The following is a 23,597-nucleotide window of genomic DNA, read 5'->3' as shown; positions in this document are numbered from 1 at the left end:
ACATTGCACCGTTTCTCACTGAGGTTTCAGTAGTGACTTTGCAACCAGTGTTAGTTCCGTTTCTCTCCTGCTCAAGGGACACTTACCATCTGAAGTATCTAAAATAAAATCACAAAACCATAGGGACCGCAAAGGTCATCTAGTCTAACCCTATGCCAAGGTGCAGGATTTGTTGTGTCTAAACCATCCAAGACAGATGGCTATCCAGCCTCTTTTTTTAAAACATCCAATGAAGGCATTTTCACAACCTCCCTGGGCAGTCTGTTCCCTTGTCCTATTGGTCTTACAGTTAGGAAGTTTTTCCTGAGAGTTAATTTAAATCTACCATGCTGTAGTTAAAATGTTAAGATGTGCTATTGAAATTTAAGTAACTTTTTTGTTTACTTGAAACTTGTGTCCCAAAACCGCTCACTTGGAGGACAAATATAGGGAGTAGCCAAACATTTTTAATATCTGGCAACTGTTTGGCCTGTGTGAAATAAGTTCCATGTCCACTGTGGTTCCACAGTCTCCAGAGAGGTCAAGGAATGCCTGAGTCTGCAAACTGAAATATCCTCTTGCCTCAAAAGATGATCCATCCAGAATATAATTAAGCCACTTTTTATAAAGAAGCTTGCACTCTCATTGTACATGTACCTGTTTATAGGGTTGCTAATTTAGCACCAGCAACAAATCCACTTAAACATATAGCCTGCCACAACTCAGTTCTTCTCTTTTCATGGCCTCTTGATTTGTTTAAATTCTTGTATCTCTTATTAATCTTCTTATGTCCTTTTCATATTTGACTTTTACATTTCCTAGTATTAAAAGATTATGGTGTTTTTAATTGTAAAATACCGTAAACTTTGGTTATCTATCTTAAGCATTTAAATGGGTATTCAGATTCAAAAGCCATGGACATCATGGCTGCCCAGAGATTAAGTGAAATGATAGCTGCCGCCACCATTTCCAAGGAATTAAAAATGTTCTCCTTAATGTAGAACATGTAGTAATTAAACAATTGTTTCTGCAAACAAAGGAGAGAAAGCAATTTACAAAAGAATCTAAACATTTGATTTCAAAACCTCAGCCAATGGCTCTTTGAGACTTGGATTTCTGAAATGACAGACGAGTTTCTAAGCTCTCAAGCAGAAAAGTGAAGGGATTTCAAATAATCAAAACTGCTGGCTGAGACTTCAGAGGGAGAAACTGACATGAGTACTCTGGAATTATGGGCAAGCAGGTTATGTCCAAAACAGTCATTGCTTAATGGAATGGAATCAAATCAAGGTTAGGTAGGTCACATTCACTTTAACAATAGTAAATATAGGTCTCAGGAGATAATTGAAAGACTTGGCTAAATAGTTACAGGCACTTCATTGAATGAACTGGAAGGACATTTAAGATGAGTGGTTTTGGAACCTCTGGTTTATGAAACAGAACCTGAGCTCAAAAACGTTGTTTTGGCTGCCTCTTAAGAAACAGAGAGATTGCCATGTTACTATACAGTGTAGCATGAAAAATCAGCAAAGAAATTAACCACTGCGGTCTATTTTCAAAGTTCTCCAACTTGACTTAAAGATAAGTGAAATTGTCAGCACTTGACTGTCAGAGTTGTTTAAGATTATGAAGTAGTGCATGTTATCTGCAGGGCTGTGTGATCATGTGACTTCAGCATTACATACAATCCTCACTTGATAGGATACCTCACCTGAAGGATCTTGCAAACATAAGAGAAGAGGATGCCCTCAGATTTCAAGCTATGTAACCAATGGCATTGATAATTGGCCATTTTGAGTTCGAAGCTTGATATTAACAAACTGTTTGCCGGAAGCTGGGAGTGGCCGACGGGATGGGTCACTCGATGATTACCTGTTCTGTTCATTCCCTCTGAAGCACCTGGCATTGGCCACTGTTGGAAGACAGGATGCTTGGCTAGATGAACCACTGGTCTGACCCAGTATGGCCATTCTTATGTTCTTAACGAGTTGCATTCCTATTAGGAACACTTAGAATTTACAGCATCACATTTTAATGATTCATCTGGAACTTAGCTGTGCACACAGAAAATAACTCCCTTAGGAAGGGACAGGACATGTCTGTTTGTGTGGAACTTTGATGGAATACTCTTTATCCCAAGCTCATTATTTAACTAACTGGGTCCTAAAGTTCCTTTGGGTTTGCACCAGAAAAATCTGACATTCATGCCAAGGAGTGAACTTGTTTTGGACACGGAGGGCTTTTAAGAAATATTCCCTTTGGTAGAGGTTAGAAAACAAATGATCCAAATAATGTCTTTGCATTGCCCTGTTCTGTGAGTATCTGCGTTCATTGCAGAAGTCATGAGATGAGTTGCCTTTAACAGTCTCCAATCATAAAACTTAAAAACAAAAAAAAACCTTTCAAGACACTTGTGACTTATGATCAAAAGGCTATCAGAATAGGAAAAAGTCAGAAGGGTGGTTCCCTTCCTCACTTCCTGTGCTTTTTTTTTTTTCTTACCCATTTCCACTTTTAGTTATGTTTAAAAAGCTTTCCTTTGCTTACTGTCATTACTTTAAATAACTTCTCAGTGTTATTGTCCTAAAAAATGTTCCCTTCAGGTACTGCATGCAATAGTGTCATTCCATAACTCTTTCTTTAACCCGGGCTCTTGGCTGCTTTAATTGAGACTTAAGCCCGTGTTGGGCTGTACCTGCCAGAACTGACCATTTCATTTATTATGGCTCATCTCCCCAGAGCTTCTGAAGTAGCCAGTACAACTGTCACCTTGAAATCCTGTCCCTTTGGGCGATTGACTATGTTGTGCTTCACCCTCGATGTATGTCTAGCCTTTAGTCCAGTTAGTTGGCATTCTAAATCCACTGCTCCGGCCAGCTGATGAACATATCTCACAACAATGTAAAACTCTGTCCTTTCAGATTAATTTCAGAGTCACTTAATGCTCCATTTTTTGCAGGGATATTTTGAAGCCACTGCTAGCAGAATCACACTTTCTTCTTGCTGTCTCTCCCCAGGTTCTCCAATACCACAGTCTCAGTCACCACAGTCCCTCTTGATGGGAGCCAAACTGCAGAGTGCTCCTACTCTGACAGATATCTACCAGAACAAACAGAAGCTTAGAAAGCAACATTCAGACCCTGTATGCCCATCATATGCAGGGTACGGGTATAGCCACTCACCACAGCCAAGTAGGCCAGTCAGCCTGGGAACATCCCCTACAAAACATATGGGATCGTCACCTAGGAGCTCAGACTGGCTGTTTAAAACTCCATTACCAACAATTATTGGCTCTCCCACTAAGGTTTGTTGCACTTAATTCTGTCTGAAAAACATGGTTGCAATATAATGCTTACCTACAGCTATTTCAGTATCTGAGCGTGCTCGCTTGCATGCTGACCAGATTCATTGCCTTTTTAGGCAGCTGCTCCTTTCAAGATACCTAAGACTCAAGCATCCTCAAACTTGCTGGCCTTGGTTAGTCGTCAGGGGTCGGTGGATGTCCCGTTGCAGTCTAAAGACATGACTGACCCAAGGGACTTCACCCACTTCCACTCAACACAAGGAAGTGAAAACCAGGCAGTAGAACAACACAGCAAGGCTACATTTGGCAGGTAGAAATCATATCTGTTTACCAGCTGCAGACACTGTGCAGCTGTAACTTGTCTGTGGAATTGCCACGCTGTTTTGAGACCCGAGTGTCGTAGCATGCAATTTATAGCCTCTGGTTTGTTTTGTGATATCTTTTGCTATGGAGACGTTGAGGTTTAGTGTGTATCACAGAAACCTCCTGTCCGATATATAAAAATAGTGTTGACTTCCTGGACTGCTTCACTGTATTGCTGTTAAGTTTCCTTTTATTTGTTTTGGTCATCTGAATTTGGAGTTCTTGTCCCCATCATTAGCTTTCTTCCAGTTTTTACTTCTTTATCAGAATTCTGATAAGCTTAATATGGCTACACTTGAAATACCTTCTTAACCTCTGGGGGCATTACACAGTAGTAATCAGTTTTATTTCAGTAAGTCTAGTATGCAGTAAAACTTCTATTGTGTTGTTACACATCCGATTTCAAGAATTCTCTATAGTATCATCTACCAGAAAGCCAGCCTCAGTGGTGAGGTGCAGAGGAGGATATATTTGAATTTTTTCCATTGTCATTTGCTTTTCTGTGTAGATCTGTCAGTACTGGAAAGTTGTCAGATCAGCAAGCGAAGACGACCCTCGGTGGCCAGTTATATCAGGGCAGCACAGACAGCCTCAATGCTGAGCGACCAATGGATACAGGTAAAGAATAGATTAATTCAGATATTACTGTCCTTTAAATCATACCAAAACAATCAAGATTTATCTTTACAGCCAAGTTCCCATTCCATCAGCATTAGTTTTTATGGGCGTGCTTACTAGCTACAGAGGTTGCTGTGTCACCAACACTAATGTTGGCTCCGATAATACGTTGGCACAAATGTAAATGGTTTGGAAAATTTCTTCATGTGTATGTTGACTATCTCTATAAAGCACCTGTATAGCTGGGGCACTGTCTATAAATGGTAGCATCACAGAACTGCCCTAATGAGAAATATCAGAACTGTGTATGCTGATTCGGGTTTTTTTTCACTACCTCTATTGCAACTCTATCTTCTCATTCGAACTTGTTTTCCTATGGAGGTTAGCTCCCATCATGCTGGCTTGTCTTATCTTCTAAGGCCAGTGATTGTGCCTTTCCATGAAGCAGCCAACAGAGGATGCTGTACCAACATTATGGCTAGAGTTCCCAAGGGTTATTTTAAACTAAGGGCCTATCCATGGAGGCCTGATTTGATTTGCCTCCTGCCCTGCCTGTCTTATTTTCTATAGCATCTACTGGCATAGGGTCAAAACACTGTCTCCAGGTGTTCAAAAGTAGTCTCCAGTTCTCCTCCCCTAGGAAAAGAGGGTAGAGCTCAGAGCAATTTTAGTTTCAAATGGAACTTGGGAGGGGATATGAAAAGCGAGGGGTGCATCTGAGTTCTCTTTGTGTTCAGCCGAGTGGGCCGGCATTACTTGTGGGACGTGGTGGTATTTGCTGTCAGACTCCTCAGGTGTGCTCATTTTTCCCTGGTCTAGTCCCGAGTCTGGCTCCGTTTCAGAGAGTTGTATATTATTCGATAAGGACTAACGTACCATGTAAACCTTTTATTCCAGCTCCAGCAGGGGCCTGTGGAATTGCAGTGGCACCTCCGTCCATGGGACCTGGAGCAAGTTCTAGGGCAGTAATGTTTACTGTGGGTTCCCCTCCAAATAGCGCCACCCCTCCTACTTGCAGCCACATGGTCCTCAGAACTAGAACAACTTCAGGTAATGTACCACTGAAAACAATGTAGCGCTGGCAAGTGGAATGCTTACATCTGTAGGCTCTTTGGAACTGGTTCTTGGTCTGTGTTTTTAAGGTGCATAGAACAGTTGGGCCTCAGGACAATGCTGTAGCAAGTGTTAAACAATCATCAAGACTAGAGATGAATGTAATCTAAGCCTTCTGACTTTTCTCTCCTTGAGAGGGGAGGGAGCTGCTAGTTCAACACTCTGCAGTGTATGTTTGTGACAATCTACACAACAGTCATCTCTGCGATGAGCTCCAATGTTGTTTCAGATGCCACTCACACAGTGGTTTGTTCCAAGATATAAAAAAATTAGATGTTTAAACCTGCTTTTAGCCTTTGGTGATTTACGGTATGCAAGGAAGAATGCACCCGGTTTGCAGGCACACTGGATTTCAGTGTGTATGCCGGGAAATCTAGAAGCCAACAGGCTAAATGCCTTTCCACACTTGAAGTGTGGGCGTCCAGCATATCTGCATAAGGGTGTTTTTGTGGACTTGACTCTGTTCAATTTGGCCAGGAACCTGCAGTCAGAATCCTGGTCAGCCGATCGCTTTTTCTTTTCACAATGCCCGTTTTACAAATGTTCACTGCCCAATATGGAATGCTGCGTAGGTGCCAGACAGATAATGTAAAGCATAGTGAGAAACTCCCCCAGGTGAATTTGTGGTGACTTCTGATTTATCTTTTACTATCAACGTTAGCCCAGAGCTGCCAGATGGACCAGTGTGGACTGAATGTGTTTTATTTTTCCTCTAGTTGGATCAAACAGTTCTGGAGGGTCTCTCTGCTCGACTAGTGGCCGTGTATATATGGGCTCGCCTCCCGGTATTTATTTGGGTTCTTCTCCTCCTGGAGCAGAGGCAGCTCCAAGCCTAAAATACATGCCTTATGGTACTTCACCTCCTAGCTTAGAGGGTTTTATCACTTTTGAAGCTCCTGACCTGCCTGAGGAAACTTTAATGGAGGTACAGAAAAATTAATGTAACGTTTTGTCATGTTTGATGCCAATAAAAGATTACTTAGAAATGATAGAAATAAGGGTGAGGATCTGCCTGAATAGTGCCTTAAATAGTCTCCTCTTAACTGGATGATATCCCTTTTTAAAGCTTGAAAAACTCTGCCTATCAGTCTTTGTCCTTTTCTAGCTGAGAGTTACTCCTGGTATCTCCTGTATTTTGATAGGTGACAAAATGAGCATGTCTCCTTTGGTTTAACAAAGCTTTCAACCGATAGGACACTATTTCAGTGCCAAATGAATGTAGATGGGTACTGATAGAGACTCTGCACCCCCTGGCTTGGCTTACTGCTTCTCCAGAGCCAGCAGTCAGTACAAACCCCTGCTTGTGGGGCTGCAGGAGAACGTCTCTTTTTAAAATTGTATAATAGAGTGACATTTAAAAACCATTTTTTATCACGGTAGCATCCTTGCAATGTAAACGTCTCCGAGCAGGGATACTGTTCTGTCATGATTAGCATTTACATCCTGTTCAAAAGTGCTTGTGCACTTACAAGACTATTTAATTCTGTGTTTTGAACTTTGATAGCACCTTAATTATGCCTGCCACAGATGTAGGTTAGAAGTATAATATTAGAATTATATTGTTACTGCAGAGATTACAGCATCACTTCTAAGTTTTGATTTGCAAATTTTGGAAATCAAAACTTAAAAGTTTTGATTTCCAAAACACAACCAATCCTGGAGGAGCTGGTGGGAGCCCTGGAGAGAGATCTCTTTTCTTTATGAAGGGCAAGGCCCCCTGGAATGGGTTCACTCCAAGAAAGGGGCCCTCGTCTTGGAAAGCGTTGCCTTTCCGGTGGCATCCCGTGAGCTCTCACTGTCCCTGTATCTTACCCATGTGGATCAGCAGTAGGAGAGGACTTGGTATACAAGATTGTGCGCCCAAATGGAAGTAGTTTATTTAAATTGTAACGTGTGCCGGCAGCCATTTTAACCATAATGAACCTAATGATTCTAGATCTGAATTTAAATTGGAGTAACGCAGGTGTTAAGTATTGAAACGTTAGATCACTTCTATTGTAGATACCAAATATGTTATATAATAAAAGCTGAACACTCCTTTTGGCTTCTCCTACAACTGCCTACCAAACTTGTGGTTGCTGATAAAATAATAATAAATAACATATGCCACTTGTGAGTTCTTTAGTCACTCTACAGATAGGTTTCAACAAACGTACAGCTCAGCGTTCTTACTCCTTTCAGCCTTTGTTACAAGGTTTTAGCGTACATCTGCAATATGTTTAGATTTTTTTAAAAGTGAGATAATTCATTCTTGGTGGTTCTTGAGTTCCTGCTGTTGGCATTAATACTGTGTGTGTTCATGCATAGTGTTAGCGATATGCTGTCTGTTCCCCAGATAGCTGACATGTATTTGCCACATGGCCTGTTGCGATGAAATTGTCTTCTCCTTTCCTTCTGACAGAGAGAACACACAGATACACTGCGTCATCTGAATATGATGCTGACATTTACAGAATGTGTACTGGACCTGACAGCAGTACGGGGAGGAAACCCAGAACTGTGCGCCTCTGCAGTGTCAGTGTATCAGATTCAGGAGAGTGTAGTTGTTGATCAGATAAGCCAGCTAAGCAAAGAATGGGGGTAGGTATTTGACTAAATAGTTGCTAGAGAATTACTAAATTTCAGATAAATTCATGTGGTCAGTCAAATAATAAATTGAAGGTCTGCATATGACATTCCTTGTTCTGACTTTGTCAGAAGTGACCTTTTTGCTTTATGGAATGGTTGGTGGCAGTATGAACATTTTTTAACAACTGAAGAGTAAGAAGGCCAATAAACAGGGCAGAGGAAAGACAGAGATGAGCTGGCAGAGAAATAACTAGGAATCCTGAAAGAGGGGAAGTGTTTTGGGGTTTTGGTTTTTCTCTGAGCTGTCAGATGAGTGGAGGTTGGCACCTGCCTGCTTGGAGCAGCATTATGCTTGGGACTGAACGAACACACACACACCTTTCCCTCCAGGAGGAAGGGCAGCTGTTTGCATGACTCCATCAGTAACCATCTCTGGCTCACCAGGAGCAGCGTCACTGCGTTCCAAAGGGAGTCACAGCTAAGCCTCTGTCAGAGAAACAGGTCCGTCCTGATGTGAAACCTTTAGAAGTGAGGAGAAATAAAGTGAAAATACTGGTGATGAAGATGGAAATCTCAGTCATTTCTCCCTTCCTGCAGAAAAAGAACTACTGTGTGTGATGGTCACAAATTTTGGAATTCTGAAAGTAACTCTTGGGCAGGGGATGTAATGACATTCAAGGTAAAAGTCCAAGCAGGGGCTTTCTGGAAGGACATTGGCCTCATGTAATTAATCTACAAACAACAAATTGGATTTGTTCTATTTTGTACATTACAGCGATGTTTATATATGCAGTCTCTCCTTCTGGCCGGGGAGATGGCTTCGCTCACAGTCAGTGCTGCACAAGATGATGGGTGGTTTTTCATTTTTGTACACCTGTTTCCTCACTCCCTGACAGTTATTTCCTGCCAGCACATAGTGTGGGGAGCAGAGCCTTGGGAGTAGTGTCTGGTTAATATCTGAGTGTCTGGCTGTGGGTTGAATATCTTTACTTGAAAAAGAAGACATCTGTTTAAAAAAAAAAATCAAAAATGCTAAAATTCCTTTTTTCCCCAGACAAGTAGAGCAGCTGGTGTTGTATATGAAAGCAGCACAGCTGCTAGCATCTTCTCTGCATCTGGCCAAAGCACAGATCAAATCGGGGAAACTGAACCCATCCACTGCTGTTAAACAAGGTATATGCAGCCATTGCTTTAGGACACTGGTAGTTTCATTTCCTTTGTTTGCGAATTATTGACATTCATTTGGCCCATCATTGAAAAGACTTAAGTTGAAACATTCAGGATCTCACTATGACCAGACACCACACTCCTTTTCTGCCTGAAGCTGTACTAGTCACTAAGGAAACCCTGACTTAATCAGCTGGGCAAAGAGGTGTCTTAGCTCTTTCCAGAAGTGCAAGTGACCGTGCTTGCTTATACTTCTGGAGAGCGAGAACTGCAGACACAGAATTGCTTAATTACTATGACCAAAAGATGTTGTTAGTGGTTAGGCAATGGGTGATTATTGATATGAAGTGAAAATGATTTGATATGCTCTTCCTACAGCAAAAATGACACAGTAGATGGTAAAATAAAACTACAAAGATAAATAGACTCACTTCATTTAGAAAGTAACCCTGAAAAGTTTAATTGAAATGTCTTAACCCCTTAACATTGACCTTTTCCAGTTGTCAAAAGTCTGAATGAGCGATATAAATTCTGCATCGCCATGTGCAAGAAGCTAACAGAAAAGCTGAATCGTTTCTTCTCTGACAAGCAAAGATTTATAGATGAAATCAACAGTGTAACTGCAGAGAAGCTGATCTACAGCTGTGCTGTGGAAATGGTAAGTCATTCCTTTCACCTGAGCTTAGGGTATTGAGGTGAGTAAAAGCAGCAACACTTGATGATGTGCACTATTCCTCTCATCTAGCACACAGCACTGCATGTTTATCCTTCACTCTGTTTGCGTAAAGGCTGATGTAATCTTCCCCCAGATGATTTCTAAAGTTCCTTGCTGGTACAGTTGCTCAGAGGTTTTTCCAAACAGCAGGTTTTGTATATAGACATTAAGAAATATTCTACTAAGCTACGCACTCGATGATGGGACTCTGTGTGCGGGACTTTCACACACTAAAGTTTACTGAAGCATAGAAACATAACAAATAGTTTCCCAATCAGCTGGTTTTAGTTTAGGGAGTTGTTTAGAGTTGGGGACTCCTATGTTGGAGGAGTGTGTCAGCATGTCTATACAAAATATAAATGTTAATAAAGAAACATGGGGGAATAGTATTGGTGTATCTGACAAGCTTTGAGTACACAAATATTTGTATAAAACCAGGGAACAAGGTGTAGCAAGTGTGTCACATTAGAAGACTTATCTACATTTCAGATAAGAAAAAGTTCTAGTTAAATGGAATTGGATAAGTGGTGGAGTTAGACATGAGATCTTGGCAAGTAGCACTGTACTTAACTTTCATGACTGGGTAGCCACATATGAATTTGCTTGTGTCTCTCACAAATGAAGTAAACTTGATAACAAGAGTGTATATGTGAACAGTTGCAGTTTTACATGTATGTATATACTGTACCATGTTTAATAGTAAAGGGTTGTAAAGTATTTCACAGTCTTTGTGTGCAGGACTCTGTTCTCCTAATGCCACACAGAAGCTTACTTTCCTATAACTTCTCCATAAGATTATATTAAAAATGATAAAACCAGACCAGCTTATTTAAGGTACAGAAATACTTTCATTTAACCTCTACAGAGTGCCGTTCATTTATCAGTCAGTTCTCTGAGACACGTTTAGAACAGTATTTGCTTAGAACAATCCATGTAGCTGATGCTAACGAATGCCTGCAGGTTCAGTCAGCAGCACTAGACGATATGTTTCAGCAGACGGACGATATTACAGATCGATACCGCAAAGCAGCCATGCTGCTGGAAGGACTGACTAAGGTATTGCAGGACCCTGCAGATATAGAAAACGTCCACAAGTGTAAGTCGTTTTGGAGAATGTGTATTTTGAACATCTTGGTAGTACTGGAAAATTTTGGAGAGCATTACTGATGGTAAAAACTTTATCCTCTACCTCTCTTCAAAATGCAGAGTTTTTCTTTATTATAAAAAGAGCAACATCTGGCTGTGGAGAACAGGATAAAGAGTCTAATGTCTCGGGTGAAATCCTGGCCCAGTTGAAGTCAAAGGGAGCTTTGCCATAGAATTCAGTAGAGCTAGGATTTCCACCCTAGTGTTTGCCAATCCATGGCAATCCATACAAAGCCTTTTCACAAGACCAGTGCTGCTACATGTCGAGGCCCAAAGCCACTGGGCAGTGTCGCACTTGTAGAGAAGGCTATTACTGATGACTAAAACAAGAATTTAAAACAAAAGAAGTCAGAGGAACAAATCTATGTTTCAAAAGTGGAAAACTGGGAAAACGAAGGGCAAAGGAGATTTGTAATCAATCAGTTCCATTAAAAAGGTAAATCCAAAGGATAAATGCAGGACTCCTGAAACAAGCCTAAACACAAACAGTGGGTAAAAATCACTGTGCTGAGATTTGTGTTTAACTTTCTTAATAAAATCCTCTGAATGCAAATGAACTTTTTTTGGCTGATTTACTACCTGCCTTATGTATTTAACTTATGGGGTAGGCACCTAGAGTGTAAGATTTTAAATTAATGTAAATGTGTATTTTCATTATTAAGCATAGCCTCTAAAAACAGCGTGCGCTAGAGAGAAGCCAGTTTGGATGGCTTTCAAGTGCTTGTCCTTAAGCTGATGATGTTGCTTCATAACCTGAAGAGCCATGTCTGTCTTGATGCAATGATTTTATTCTTTCTGCATTGAAATGAATTTGCACTTGACGTATTCAGACCTTCACTGCACTTTAACATTTGTCTTCTTTTCAGATAAATCTAGTATTGAACGACGGCTGTCTGCACTTTGCTATACCACAGTGGCTGTCTATGAACAGTAGCGGTATCCCAAGGACCAGGCGGTGTGAGGGACCACTTCAGTGACGTTGTACTTTTTTTTTTTTTTTTTTCCCTACAGCTTCTTAATTGTTGTCATTGTCCCACTCCCCTGTGGCAAACAATTTTTAAATTTCTGTGGTGACTACCAAAGAAACAGCAGTAAATTCAAAGAGGAAAAAATCCAAAAGTACAACAATTACAGAAAATCTGCCTTACTGAGACAGTCACTCCTCCTTTTATCCTCCTAGTGGCAGAATTTAAAAGAAATCTGTCTTCACGCATCTGACTGAACTTTTTACATGTACTTTTAACTACAATGATCAGTTTTATTTTCCTTACTAAGGACTATTCAGAATGGCTCCTTCTTCACAAGGTATACAAAGCTGTGTTTCCGTAGGGAGATTCCACTCAAAGGTTTGTGGAAGACTGTTTTTTCATTGCCAGTATCAGACTGTTGAATGAAGATGTGAAATTCCAAATGCATAAACATGCAGTTTGAAGCTTTTGTAGCTAAGCTCGTTTGGATCTGAGCTCACATCTTGTAAAGACAGCTCATCAATGATTAGAGGAAGTGTGGGAAATAGGCACCTTTTAAAGAAGGGGAGGAAGAGGTCAATGGAAAAAATTTTGCTTCGTCTGTTCAAAACCCCCAAACAATGTTATCAGCTGATGTGGATACAACTTGATGCTCTTCTTCCAAAACACTTTGTATTGCACTAATTTACTAGAGCAACTGTACATTCATTTTTGAAGAACTATTAATTTAAAAAAAAAAACAAGAGAAAAGGCACAATGGAAAAGTTTTATTTCAGTGTATATAAAATCCTTTTCAGAATTTCAAATGTAGCTTCTAGAAAACTTTCAGACAAACTTGTAAAAACTTGTATTCATGTGAATCTTTCCATTTTATACCTTTGTCTACTACTTGAGTAACTGCAGCTACAGACTTTCTCAGTAACGGAAATGTTGAGTTGTTGGTTGTTTGCTTTCTATATAGGTTTGGTTGCATCTTTTGTTGTGCATGCAAGTATGTGCATTATTGCCTGCAATCTCTGTGAGTGTAATAACAGCTCTTTGTATTCTGTTTCTTGGACAGTATTAAAAGAAATACTGTAAATGGAGAGGCTCTGTTAGGAGCTGTGAGAAACTAGAAATACGGTTGGGAATTGAGATGCTGATTTAGTGATGTGGAATTTCTACATACAATGCGTGAAAAATCAGGGTATTTGTGTGTGCATTTTTAGGGAGAGGTGGGAAGCGTCACATAGCCTCATAGGCATTTATCATTTCAAGCATCCCTTCAGATCATCAGAACATCAATTCACAAAGTATTTAGGCAGATCAACTTCTCTGGAAATGGTTTCTATATTTTACTTTTGGATTTTTTATTTTTTTTTGGGTTACTCAACTGCTCGAATACTTGAATAAACCATTCTCCAGGACAAAACCATTTTAATCCTCTTTTAGATACCGTGGTCTGAACTATTTGACAAAGTTGTACAGTTCTCATGCATCAATATTGTTTTAGTGTACTGATAACCATGTGTTTTTTCTTTGCTTTGACAAAGTAATGTACTTTTAACCTTATTTATCTGTATGAAATTCCAACAGTTAATTTGAAAGTGTTTATTTATATAATGTTTGTATTTTTAGGTCTTTAATACAGTGTTTCTACCTCTCCTTTGTAACTGCATGCATTATTCTTGAAACTAGGTAATAACTCACTGAACTGTTGCATAATAGCCTTTTTATTATGGCCTGTATAAATGTATATTCAGGTAAAATAAAGACTGACACCAGAAGTGTTTCCATGGTACAACTTTAGTTTGTTGTATCTTGCAGTATAATGGGGGACCAGCTGCATTCAAAAAACACTCTGCACTGATGGCTAGTGCTTAAATCAAGGACTGAACCTTGCTTCACAGGCCAAGAGGTGCGGCTGTGAGCCACGTTGGTGGGGCAGTGTGATGGAGCGTCCATTGCAGCTTGTACTCAACCTCTCTGGTGACAGAATGGTCTCCAGCACTAAATGTACTGAAGAAAAACTCTTAACCCTGATTTATTTTTTTTAAATGTCATGGAGTTGAAACAAATCTGCTAAACAGATTTCCGGATAAGAGCTAGAAATACATGTCACTGCATATGACTGATGGATGGGGCTGATTCTAAATGACATTTCTGCCTGTTAAAAGGTGCAAAAGTTAGTCCTTTCCAGTGTGCTACTGAAGCGCCTTTCCCAGGTGAACGTGGTAGAGTGTCTGGTAAAGAGCTGTTCTTTCTTTGCTATGCGATCACGATTTTCCAGCATTTACCAGAAAAAGGAAAAAAGCTGCTCAGAACTGGACCATAATTAGGAGTACAGACAGCGTGCTGCTGGAATATCTGAACATGCATCTGGCCCTAACACAAAGATCTGGGAGATAGGCGGCTTTTCCCAAGAACTCCTCGTCGTCTTTCACAGAATTCAGGCTCCCTCTCTCTCCCCTCTCCTGCCAACAAGTCTCCAGCTGCACAAACAGGAGGGAGAAGAAAGGGCTATTCTTCTTTGCCGTTTTTCAGGAGAAGGAGGAGACCAGTGTTGAACATGGCCTGTCTTTCTGTGTAAACTTCCAACACAGATCGTGAAGTTGTCTCCTAGCTCCAGCTCTCTATTGAAAGCGAGTGTCTGATTCCACCAGAGGCTTTCGGAAATACAGAACTCAAGGGGAAACATTTCACCCCTTCCGTATTGTTTTTCTAATGCGGATGCAGTAGATTTTAACTGACGAAGTGGGTTGCAGCCCACGAAAACTTATGCCCACAGAAATTTGTTAGTCTTTCAGGTGCTAAAGGACTCTTGCTGTTTTTGTAGTAGTTTTTATCTTCCCTTAAGAGGACCATGTTCAGTACTACCTATGTTTTTCTTCTCTCCATGGTATTTAGTGTCCACTGAACAGCTTGAAAATCCATTTACATTCTGATTTTGCTATTTTTCACAATGGGAAAGCTGAATTCCCTTCTTTTCCTCTGGTGCAGACACTGAATTCTGGTTAAATTCATTGTATAGATTCCATCAAAAGAGATTTTTAACCCACCAGTGAGCTCTCAGAATACTCTTTTCAATGAACATTTCCCCGCCTGTACCCCAGTTTAAGTTAGGTAAAATCTGAGGCGCTAATTATTGAGTTAATTGATATTTTGGAAAGAGTCTTCCAATTCTTTGACTTGCATTTCAGAGAGGAGGGGAGTTTGGGAAAGAGTTAAGACTCCCAGCAGGACAGAGAAAAGGCAGCTTCTCTGCACTCCAAGAGCTGTTTTTCAGAGCCTGTTGATGCTTTGAGCATTGGACACCAGGCTGCCGAGGGATCTCATTCCTTTGTAACCCTATATCCCCTTATCCCTCCTTCACTCTTAATTTCCTCTCCTTTGAAACCTGCTTGCCACTATCCTCACAAATGGCCAAAATTTCCTTAGCTGTTTTTAAACAGTCCAATTTTATCCTAAATTACATCTAACGCTTCAGCTTTTAGTTGACCTAATAAATGCACCGGGCATGTGCTTAGCTACTCCTCACCCTAGAGCAGTGAGGTATATCTGAGTACCCCCTTTTCTGATGTCTCTGATTCAGCAGGAGCCCAGTCTAGCTAAACTTTGGCACTGCCTGTCTGTACAAACACCTTTTCAATAGTCTTGTGTAGGCAGCAGACTCTCCCCGTCTTCAGGAAATTGAATTCAAACATTGCTGCTGAGTCTTGTTCAAGTCTTTGTGCTAATCACTCTTCTCTCTTGTGCTTGCTTTCACATTTTCCATCGCTCCAGCTATGTCTACAATGCAGCCTACAGATCCTCGCTGTGTGTAACAGTATGTTGTTCTCACAAACATGAGGTCAGCCGCTGCCCTCAAAACAAGTGACACCATAAAATGAACTGTGCTGCATTTGTTCTTTAAAGCCTCTAACTTTTTAACAGCACTTTCAGAAGCTGTTTCATCCTCTCCTTTACCTCCATGTGTGCACTATCTGGCTTACTGGATTTCTCCCTGCTGTAACTACATCTCTTCCAGCTTGGTGTGCCTCTGGCCTGGTTTTGTGGCTTTTTTAATGTGCCCAGACAGTGCCGTAGACACAGTGGATGGTAAGGAGAGGCCTCTACGGCAACAGCTAGGCACGGGCTAGCCAACCCGAGCTAGCTTGAATCTGAGCACGTGGGTACCAAGGGTCGTGAAGACAGTGCTCGCTTCTGTATGAGCAGTGCAAGGCTGGCCCAGACCTGGGTGTACACACAGCTCGCTAGTCTGTGCAGTACTGGCTTCCCTTCGATTGCTGCCCACGCTAACTAGATACAAGTTAGCTGGGATGCGCAGCCCCTGGGAGTTCCTGCAGTGTGGACACACCCTTACAAACAACACAAATGGAGGGTCACCATCCAAGGTCCTGCCAAAACCCCTCCATAACCAAAGCTTGTTCTCCCCCTCCTCCAAGGAAGCGGCTGTGGACAGATTGGATTTGCCCCGTGATCTCAAATTGAACACACTTGGTGAACCAAAATGGGGCATGTATCCTACAGCTGACGACTCCTTGTGCAATTGCACAGCACTTGAGATCATACAGGGTAACCAGGACCCGATCCCTGCACAGTTTTGTAGGCTGAAATCAACATCTTCCAGAAACACAAGATGCCAGTGCAGACATGGTGCATAGGTGTAACAGGAGCCCTCTGTAGCCAATCATTGCATTGATTAGAGGATGCATTGGGTATAATAAAGCACTGGGTGATGGATGGCTTTAAGTAGGATCGGAGCGTAGGAGTATAAGATTGACCAGCATTTGAGTGATGAATCTGGGGTGGGCACATCCGCAAAGGCTGTACTGCAAGGCTTACAGGGTGAGGCCTGTAGATTTCAGCTTAACCAGACCAAGCCTTCGGTCTCAGGCCAGCTGCCATACGTAGCTGACCCAGGAATAACCCTGTACTAGCATGAGAACTAGGGGAACTTTTTTATATTTGTTTGTTTATTTACTAAGTATTTAACAGCTCTACAAATCCTTGCCATGTACACATCAGGAACCAAACAATCATTACAACACTGAGCTTTTGTTTAGAGAGACCATATCTAGGAATACAAGCATCAGATCTCTGTTTAACAGGGTACGACCGTATTGTGGAGTGAGCGTCATTACAGCAGCTACGATGTGTCTGTCGTTTCTAGTGAGTTTTGTTAAACACAGGAGAACTCTCTTGAAGGGGAGTGATCATAGACTGTCACCCCAATGCCGAGTGAATCCTGGCTGCTGCTGATAAAGGCAGTGTGGGACTCTGGGGTGAGGTCCTGCCTCTGAAAGGAAATATTTGGCCCCTTCTGGATAAGTTTTGGCACCACAAGTAGCTGAAAGAACATGCTTGATGGCCCCCAGGAATGATCACTTCATAGCATGTGACCCCACTGAGGCAGTAGCTGGCAGTCAAGTGACTCCAAGTTAGCCTGGGGGGTTAAGAAGTGGTGTTGGACACACGTCCAGAGTAATTTTTAAGCTACCCCAGGAGACTTAATTGTATCCATCCAGTACCAGCTTTAAACAAATGTTCTCTTACGAAACATCTCAAACGCTGGTTTTTAAACACCATCAGAAGAAAGCTATAGCCAGAAGCTAGTGCATAGAGTAGTGTGAAACTACAACAAAATGCATCTCCTACGAGCATCATAAACTAGGAATGGAGAGGTGGCTATAGAAATAACCAGTGAATGTCTGTTGCCAAACAGCACCTGCTGGTATGAAAAAGCAACTGTGATGAATTCATCAGCCAAACACAAACCCAAGCCCCCGTGAGAAGGGATTCCTTTATTTTTTTTCCACTCTGGGGCAGCAGGTTTCAGTAAAAACCCACTGAAAGAAACTATTTATCCTCCTATTTCACTCTGAAAGGTCCCCTGCTCTTCTCTCGTGGCAGGGACACAGAGTAAGAAAATGCCAGTGAAACAACATGATATTTGCAAGGGCCAAAGTTGAAGTTGTGAGTCCAGGCCTGGCTAAGTAATTGGAGCCGGGGGGATAATCACGATGCGTATACAGCCGACATCCAACGGACACCCACTTCGCACCAGCACACAGAAAAGTTCCCTTAGAGGCTACCTTAGCTCTGTGTTTAGGCAGCTGCAGCTGCAACCACAGTGTTGCCTGTCTAACAGCACCAGAAGTGGGGTCCAGCCAGAGGAGATGAAAGGAGGCAGGCTTCCTTTTTCAACGCAGTATTAGGAATGCAGTGGAAAAGCTGCAAAGAACCCTATACGATGGGGCTTGCCTCAGCCCAGCCACTGTCTCCTGCTCCCTTGGGAACAGAAGAACTCTTTTCTTCTTGGAAGATCGCTGCACTGGTAGTTGGAGTAATGTCAAGCAGACTGTGAGACCGTATTTGTGTTCATCCAGGCAGTGCTTTTCTCTTGACTATTTCCCACTATAAACAAATTCATGTTTGTTCTGTTCTAATGTAGCCTACAGCGAAGGAAGAAACCGATGCCCCAGGAGGATCTGCATATTTATGTCACTGTGTTAGATGTGGTCTGTCTTTCAAGCAGATGCCTGCCCTTTCTCTGCTGACTGACTTCCTGCCCGTTGCTAGACTGTGGTTTTGCCTTAACCCTTTGCTAAGAGCTTTTCTGAGGCTGCTCTGCTTAGGTCTGTCCCCTCAGCGAGCTTGCTGCAGCTGTGCTCTGGTCGTTTGGCTTCCACCTGCTACTATTGGTTGCAACTCCCTTCCTCCCAGCGCATCAGCACTTTTCTCTTCAGAGGCCAAACAGCCTGTGTCTAGTGAAGGTGTAGGAGATGGACACCCGACCACCGGCAGAGACGAGGCACAAAACTACACCTTCCTGCAAGTCAAGGGTGGGATGAGAACCAATGGAAGAGGCCCTGTAGCATGTTCCCACGTTCCTGAGCCATCCAAACCTTTGCTAGGCCCTTTCCACCAGCTGCTGGGAGGGGAAGTGAGAACAACCCAGACAAGTTTGTTCTCCAAACCCCGTGCAGGCAGGGAAGTTAGGGGTATGGGAGATTACAGTCTTGCTAATTGGTCCAAGGAGAGAAGACACTAGAACAAAGTCTGGGGGGAGAGAGGGCTTCTCTCAAGCTCAGGTGCCCTGTCACCTGCTGCAGTAATTATAACACTGGGGATTAGTGGCACCCCAGGACTGGTTGCCTTACAATTCCCCTGGAGTTCAATTACCTACCTGTAAACACCCCTTCTGCCTTGTTCTTGGAGACTGAGTCAAAACTGACTCTTCCCCAAGCTGCTAGGAGAGAGAAACTACCACAAGTGAGCCCTTAAAAAGTCAGAATGTGTTCTTGTCGTGTTCCGACTCAAGGATTCCCCACTCTCCGTGTGCCGCACGTCTGTCCACCAGCCTGCCACCCAAGGAGGACGAGACAGATCTCTAGAGATGCTGGATGCTTTCTAAATCCACCTCCCAATCATCTGCAATTGCTGATCTTTAACAGCTCCAGGGCTCAGTGCGATGGGACGTGCAGCCCTTCTCTTTCCCCAGGGACTCAGCATGCTGTCTCTGTAGCATTCCAACAGCTGGCAACCAGCAACTGAGACCAGCTCTTCCTCGAGCCTCATAGACTTTAAGGTCAGACGGGACCGTCGTGATCATCTAGTCTGACCCCCTGCACAGTGCAGGCTACAGAACCTTACACACCCACTCCTGAAATAGACCCCAAACATCTGGCTGAGTTACTGAAGTCCTCAAATCATGGTTTAAAGACAAGTTACAGGGAAGTTGCCATTCGCACTAATTTAAACCTGTAAGTGACCTGTGCCTCCTGCTGCAGGTGAAAAATTCCTTCCTGACCCAAATATGGTAATTAGTTAGATTCTGAGCACAAGGGCAAGACCCACTGGGCAGACACCTGGGAAAAAATTCTCTTTAGTAAGCCAGAGCCCTTCCCAGCTAGTGTCCTGGCTCCAGCTGGTGGAGATTTTTGCTACTCATAGTTGCCGATGGGCCTCTATTCTATTCTCGGTTCTGCCACTTCACCTTTCTGTTTGTTTGTCTTCCTATTTCACTGTCCTGCCTATTGAGTTCGTGTCTCACCCTGTGTATGCAGGGGACGCGAGGCACTACTGTGATGTTGTTCATGGTGCCTGGGGGGTCAGTTCCAGTGAAAGGAACAGACTTGCTTGTTCAAGGCCTTCTGGGAAAAACAGATAAGTAACGAACTCTCTGTTCCACTGCACCAGCCCTGCTCTCAGCAGCCATTGCCTGCAGAGGGGCCCATTATAGGGCCTTCCACTGAAGCTCATGCCAATCGGCTGCTCGAATGGGAAAGGCTTTTGCTCTGCCTGCTGCAGAATTAGTTCCTTGTCTAATTTCCCTCCGATCAGTTCAGACTGAACGGCCTGAATTCTGAAGGGGAAACGGGGAGGGACGGTTGTGATGGTGCTCTGGGGATGTGTGCACTAAGACGGTCTGATGCCGCAGGGCTCATTCAGGTGACGCTTCCAGGGAAGCCACTGTCTCAGCACGCCCTGCAGTACTTTCCCTGAAAGCCAGCCCAGCCCTGGCTGCACCGCCCCTTTCTCTTCATGCACATTGCAGCATGTACACACTTCGCTTGCCTAGTCTCCATCCCAGGGAGTTGCTAGCAGTTGCTCCTGACGGGCTTTCCCCCAGCAAGCTGTTTGCCACTGGGATTTACACAACATCTTGTGCAATGTTCATGTGCAAACAAACCCAGCCTGTCAGATTCATTAGCTGAGCCAGCTGACTGGGCAGAGGCAACGACTCCCACTGGCTTGGCAGGAAGCAGCTGAGTTGGCAGGTTTTGGAACCACCCAGATCTGCCTGGGAGCTGGAGCCAGACCGATCCCTGAGCCCTTTGCCCCACATAACCTGGAAACGGGCCATGCAGAGCTGGGCTAGGAGAGCTGCTTACGCGAAGGAGCTGATAGGATGTAGGGCTTGTTTGCTGCTGTTCGAGTGAGTCTCCCGGTGCTTTTCTGTTACTGCCTCTCCACGCACCCACTTCCAAAATAAAGCACCCAATCATTAGAGGAAACTTTAGATACCGGTGGCAGGTGGAGTGATCGGGGTGGGCAGGGGCAGCCGAAAGCCAGCGTAGAGCTGTAGATCTCAGCTGGGGTTGGGTGGTCCTCTGACTAGGTCCGGTAGGTTACAAGATCAACGGGAGAGCACGTAGCTTTCTAGCACCACCTCATGGACAAGACTGATGCAGGCGCCCTGGCCCAACCCCCAGAGCCCAGCACAGAGATGTTCGTTTGGGGGTTTGGATTGATTCATTCAGACACGTTGGCAACCAGCATCCCTGCCACCGAAACCCCACGCGCATCACTCGGGGTGTCTGCACCGGGGCAGCACGGTTGTGCTGCTGGAACCATGACCGGGTTTTGCTTCCCATCAACAGAGGTAATCCACCTCCCCAAGAAGCGGCAGCTAGGGCTTCTGTTGACCTCCTTGCCTCTATGCTGGGGGTTAGGTTGACCTAACCCCACTGCATAGGTGCAAATGATTTTACAGCCCCGTGATGTCGCTAGGGCGAGCTAATCTGTAGGTGTAGACCAGGCCTAAGACCCTTGTCCACAAAGCTATTTAGGGCCTAATCTTAGCCTCGGCTTTTCCATGCTAGATATAACAGTGAGAGTAACTGATGCTTTGGAGAGAATTCCAAGTAAACTTGGTACTGGAGCATTGTGAAGGAGCAGTTCAGACGGCACAGCAGTGGGAAGCAAGCTGGTTCTGAAACTTCCGTAGAGTAAGTCAGGCCCTCTCCCAATTCCCAAATTCTCTTCTTGACCTTTGGCATGCACTCCGCATGTGGTTGAATTAACACACCTCTTTTTAACAAGCATCCTGGCCAAATCCCAGTGAAGGGGATTACAGGCCACCTCCCTCACAAACCAGCTGCATTGTTAGCCACTGATTAGCGTATTTGCCTCCTGGCCAAACTGTTGTGTGATATTGCTGTACATAGTTAACTGGCTGCTGTGTTCAACCCCCAAGGGTGTCTGCACCTCAGTGGTGGGTGTGGTCATCTGTACTTTGAGTTTGTCAGTGAAGGCTTTTGAGATTCTTTGGGATGAAAGGTGCTGTACAAAGGTGAGTTAGTAACAATTTTATGCAATGGGGCCTCTCACATGAATCCACAGCTGTGCTTCACGCCAGCCTGAGTGGACTATGGAGTTCACTGGACTTGAGTTACGTAATTCTAATCTAACTGGGCTTGAAGTGAGGCTGTACAGGCAGCTGTCTCGTAGGGTGATCCTGTTTGGACGGGACTGGCAAGTTTCCCTGACATTACAAAGGAACGTGCAACACAGAGGCTAGGGATGCAGAAAATGAAAAACCACCTGTGAGAGTCTAGCCGAGTGCCTCAATCTCCTCACTCTGGCTGCCCTGGCCTGAGCCCATGTCAAGACTCACCAAGGACTAAGACACGCGTGGGCTATATGGGGAACCAAGACATGTCAGCCAGCCCAAGCATTCCTTGCCCCAGCCTCTGTTTTCATTCTCTTCTCTCCTGTCTTATTCGTCCCACTGCACACGGTGAGGGTATTTGCTGCCCGAAACAAATTGGAAAATTTCTTCCCCACCCAGAGTCAGACACATATGGAAGCTGGTTTCAAGGATCACTGCTTACATGGATCATTTGCCCCTGACATATACTACTCACTGGGGATTCAGACAAAGTAATTTCTTTGGTTTTCTTTGTTTACAAAGACTGGGCAGAATTTCACACCACTGAGAGCCATCGGCCACATGGAAAGAATCTTTCAGCTTGCGAGTGGCCGGGGCGAGCCTGTTCTATACAATGGTCCTCGCATCTTGCAGAATTTTCTGCATAACATCTCTAAGAGATGACATTTCCTATCCATCTATGCAACTACAACTTTCAGCCTGGCTCTCATCATCTCACATCTTGATGTTTGCAACACCCTTTTGTGGCCTTGACCAATGCAGTCTTGCCCAGCTCATCCATTCAGAAATGATGCTACAAAGATCATTTTCCTACCTGTTGTGTTGACTATGTCATCCTTCTCTTTGAATCCATCCACTGGCTCCTTCTTTACTGCATCAAACATAAACTGCTCGTCTTCACTTTCCAGACCTTTCATGACCTATCCCCACCTCTGTCGTCTCTTATTCGGTGTTGAAATGTCAACTCCCACCTCTCATCAGCCCATGACGCAGCCTCCATCACCCCTTGTTAAATTTTCAAACAAGCAGTGTCACACGTGGGAGGAGCTCCCTGTAAACATCTGCAAAACTAGCACCTTCTCCTCCTTCCAATCTCTTCTCTGAGGTAATGCCTACAAAAAAATTGACAACTGTTAGGCTGTTGGCTTGCTGAGACCACTGCCTGCCATGCTGACCCCTGTTGTCTCATTGTTTCCATGTGTTCCCCAGCTGTCTGTCTGTCTGTCTATCCATCTGCTGTCTCTTCTCTTATGTCTAGATTGTTTGCTCTTTCGAGCAGGGGCCCATCTTTTGTTGTTTGTACAGCACCTAGCACAATGGAGTCCTGGCCCACAACTGGGGCTCCAACGTGCTATGGTACAACACACAATAAAGAAGAATAATCTGCCTGACCTACTTGGGTGTTAAAATATGTGGGAGGACTCACTCAAGGGCCATTTTGTTTCTGTGCAGCTGTCTGCTTGGGAAATTCATTCTTTCACACATCTGGAGGTCACTCAG

General features: G+C 43.6%; 1 protein-coding gene across 7 annotated transcripts in view; it reads left to right on the top strand.

Annotated features, from left to right (window-relative positions):
• The window catches only part of ULK2 (unc-51 like autophagy activating kinase 2), a 52,931-nt gene extending 39,207 nt beyond the window's left edge, over positions 1–13,724 (top strand). For 5 of the 7 annotated variants that reach the window (XM_067565820.1, XM_067565819.1, XM_067565818.1 and 2 more), the window contains 10 exons: positions 2,997–3,283; positions 3,400–3,593; positions 4,155–4,264; positions 5,162–5,314; positions 6,094–6,302; positions 7,779–7,957; positions 9,000–9,118; positions 9,613–9,770; positions 10,788–10,923; positions 11,840–13,724. In XM_067565820.1, coding sequence (XP_067421921.1) covers positions 2,997–3,283; positions 3,400–3,593; positions 4,155–4,264; positions 5,162–5,314; positions 6,094–6,302; positions 7,779–7,957; positions 9,000–9,118; positions 9,613–9,770; positions 10,788–10,923; positions 11,840–11,907 — 1,613 coding nt within the window. In that variant the 3' untranslated portion in view covers positions 11,908–13,724. Of the gene's footprint in view, positions 1–2,996; positions 3,284–3,399; positions 3,594–4,154; positions 4,265–5,161; positions 5,315–6,093; positions 6,303–7,778; positions 7,958–8,999; positions 9,119–9,612; positions 9,771–10,692; positions 10,924–11,839 lie in introns of those variants that run through there. The other 2 variants (XM_067565821.1, XM_067565824.1) reach the window with 2 other exon arrangements.
• The last annotated feature ends 9,873 nt before the right edge of the window (positions 13,725–23,597 follow it).

The sequence above is a fragment of the Emydura macquarii genome, unplaced genomic scaffold, assembly GCF_026122565.2.
Source record: "Emydura macquarii macquarii isolate MOO-44397 ecotype Brisbane River unplaced genomic scaffold, CSIRO-AGI_Emac_v2 contig_2699, whole genome shotgun sequence".
Lineage (NCBI taxonomy): Eukaryota > Metazoa > Chordata > Testudines > Chelidae > Emydura > Emydura macquarii.
The sequence above is the reverse complement of the archived record's forward strand: the minus strand, read 5'-3'. Positions and strand labels throughout refer to the sequence as shown.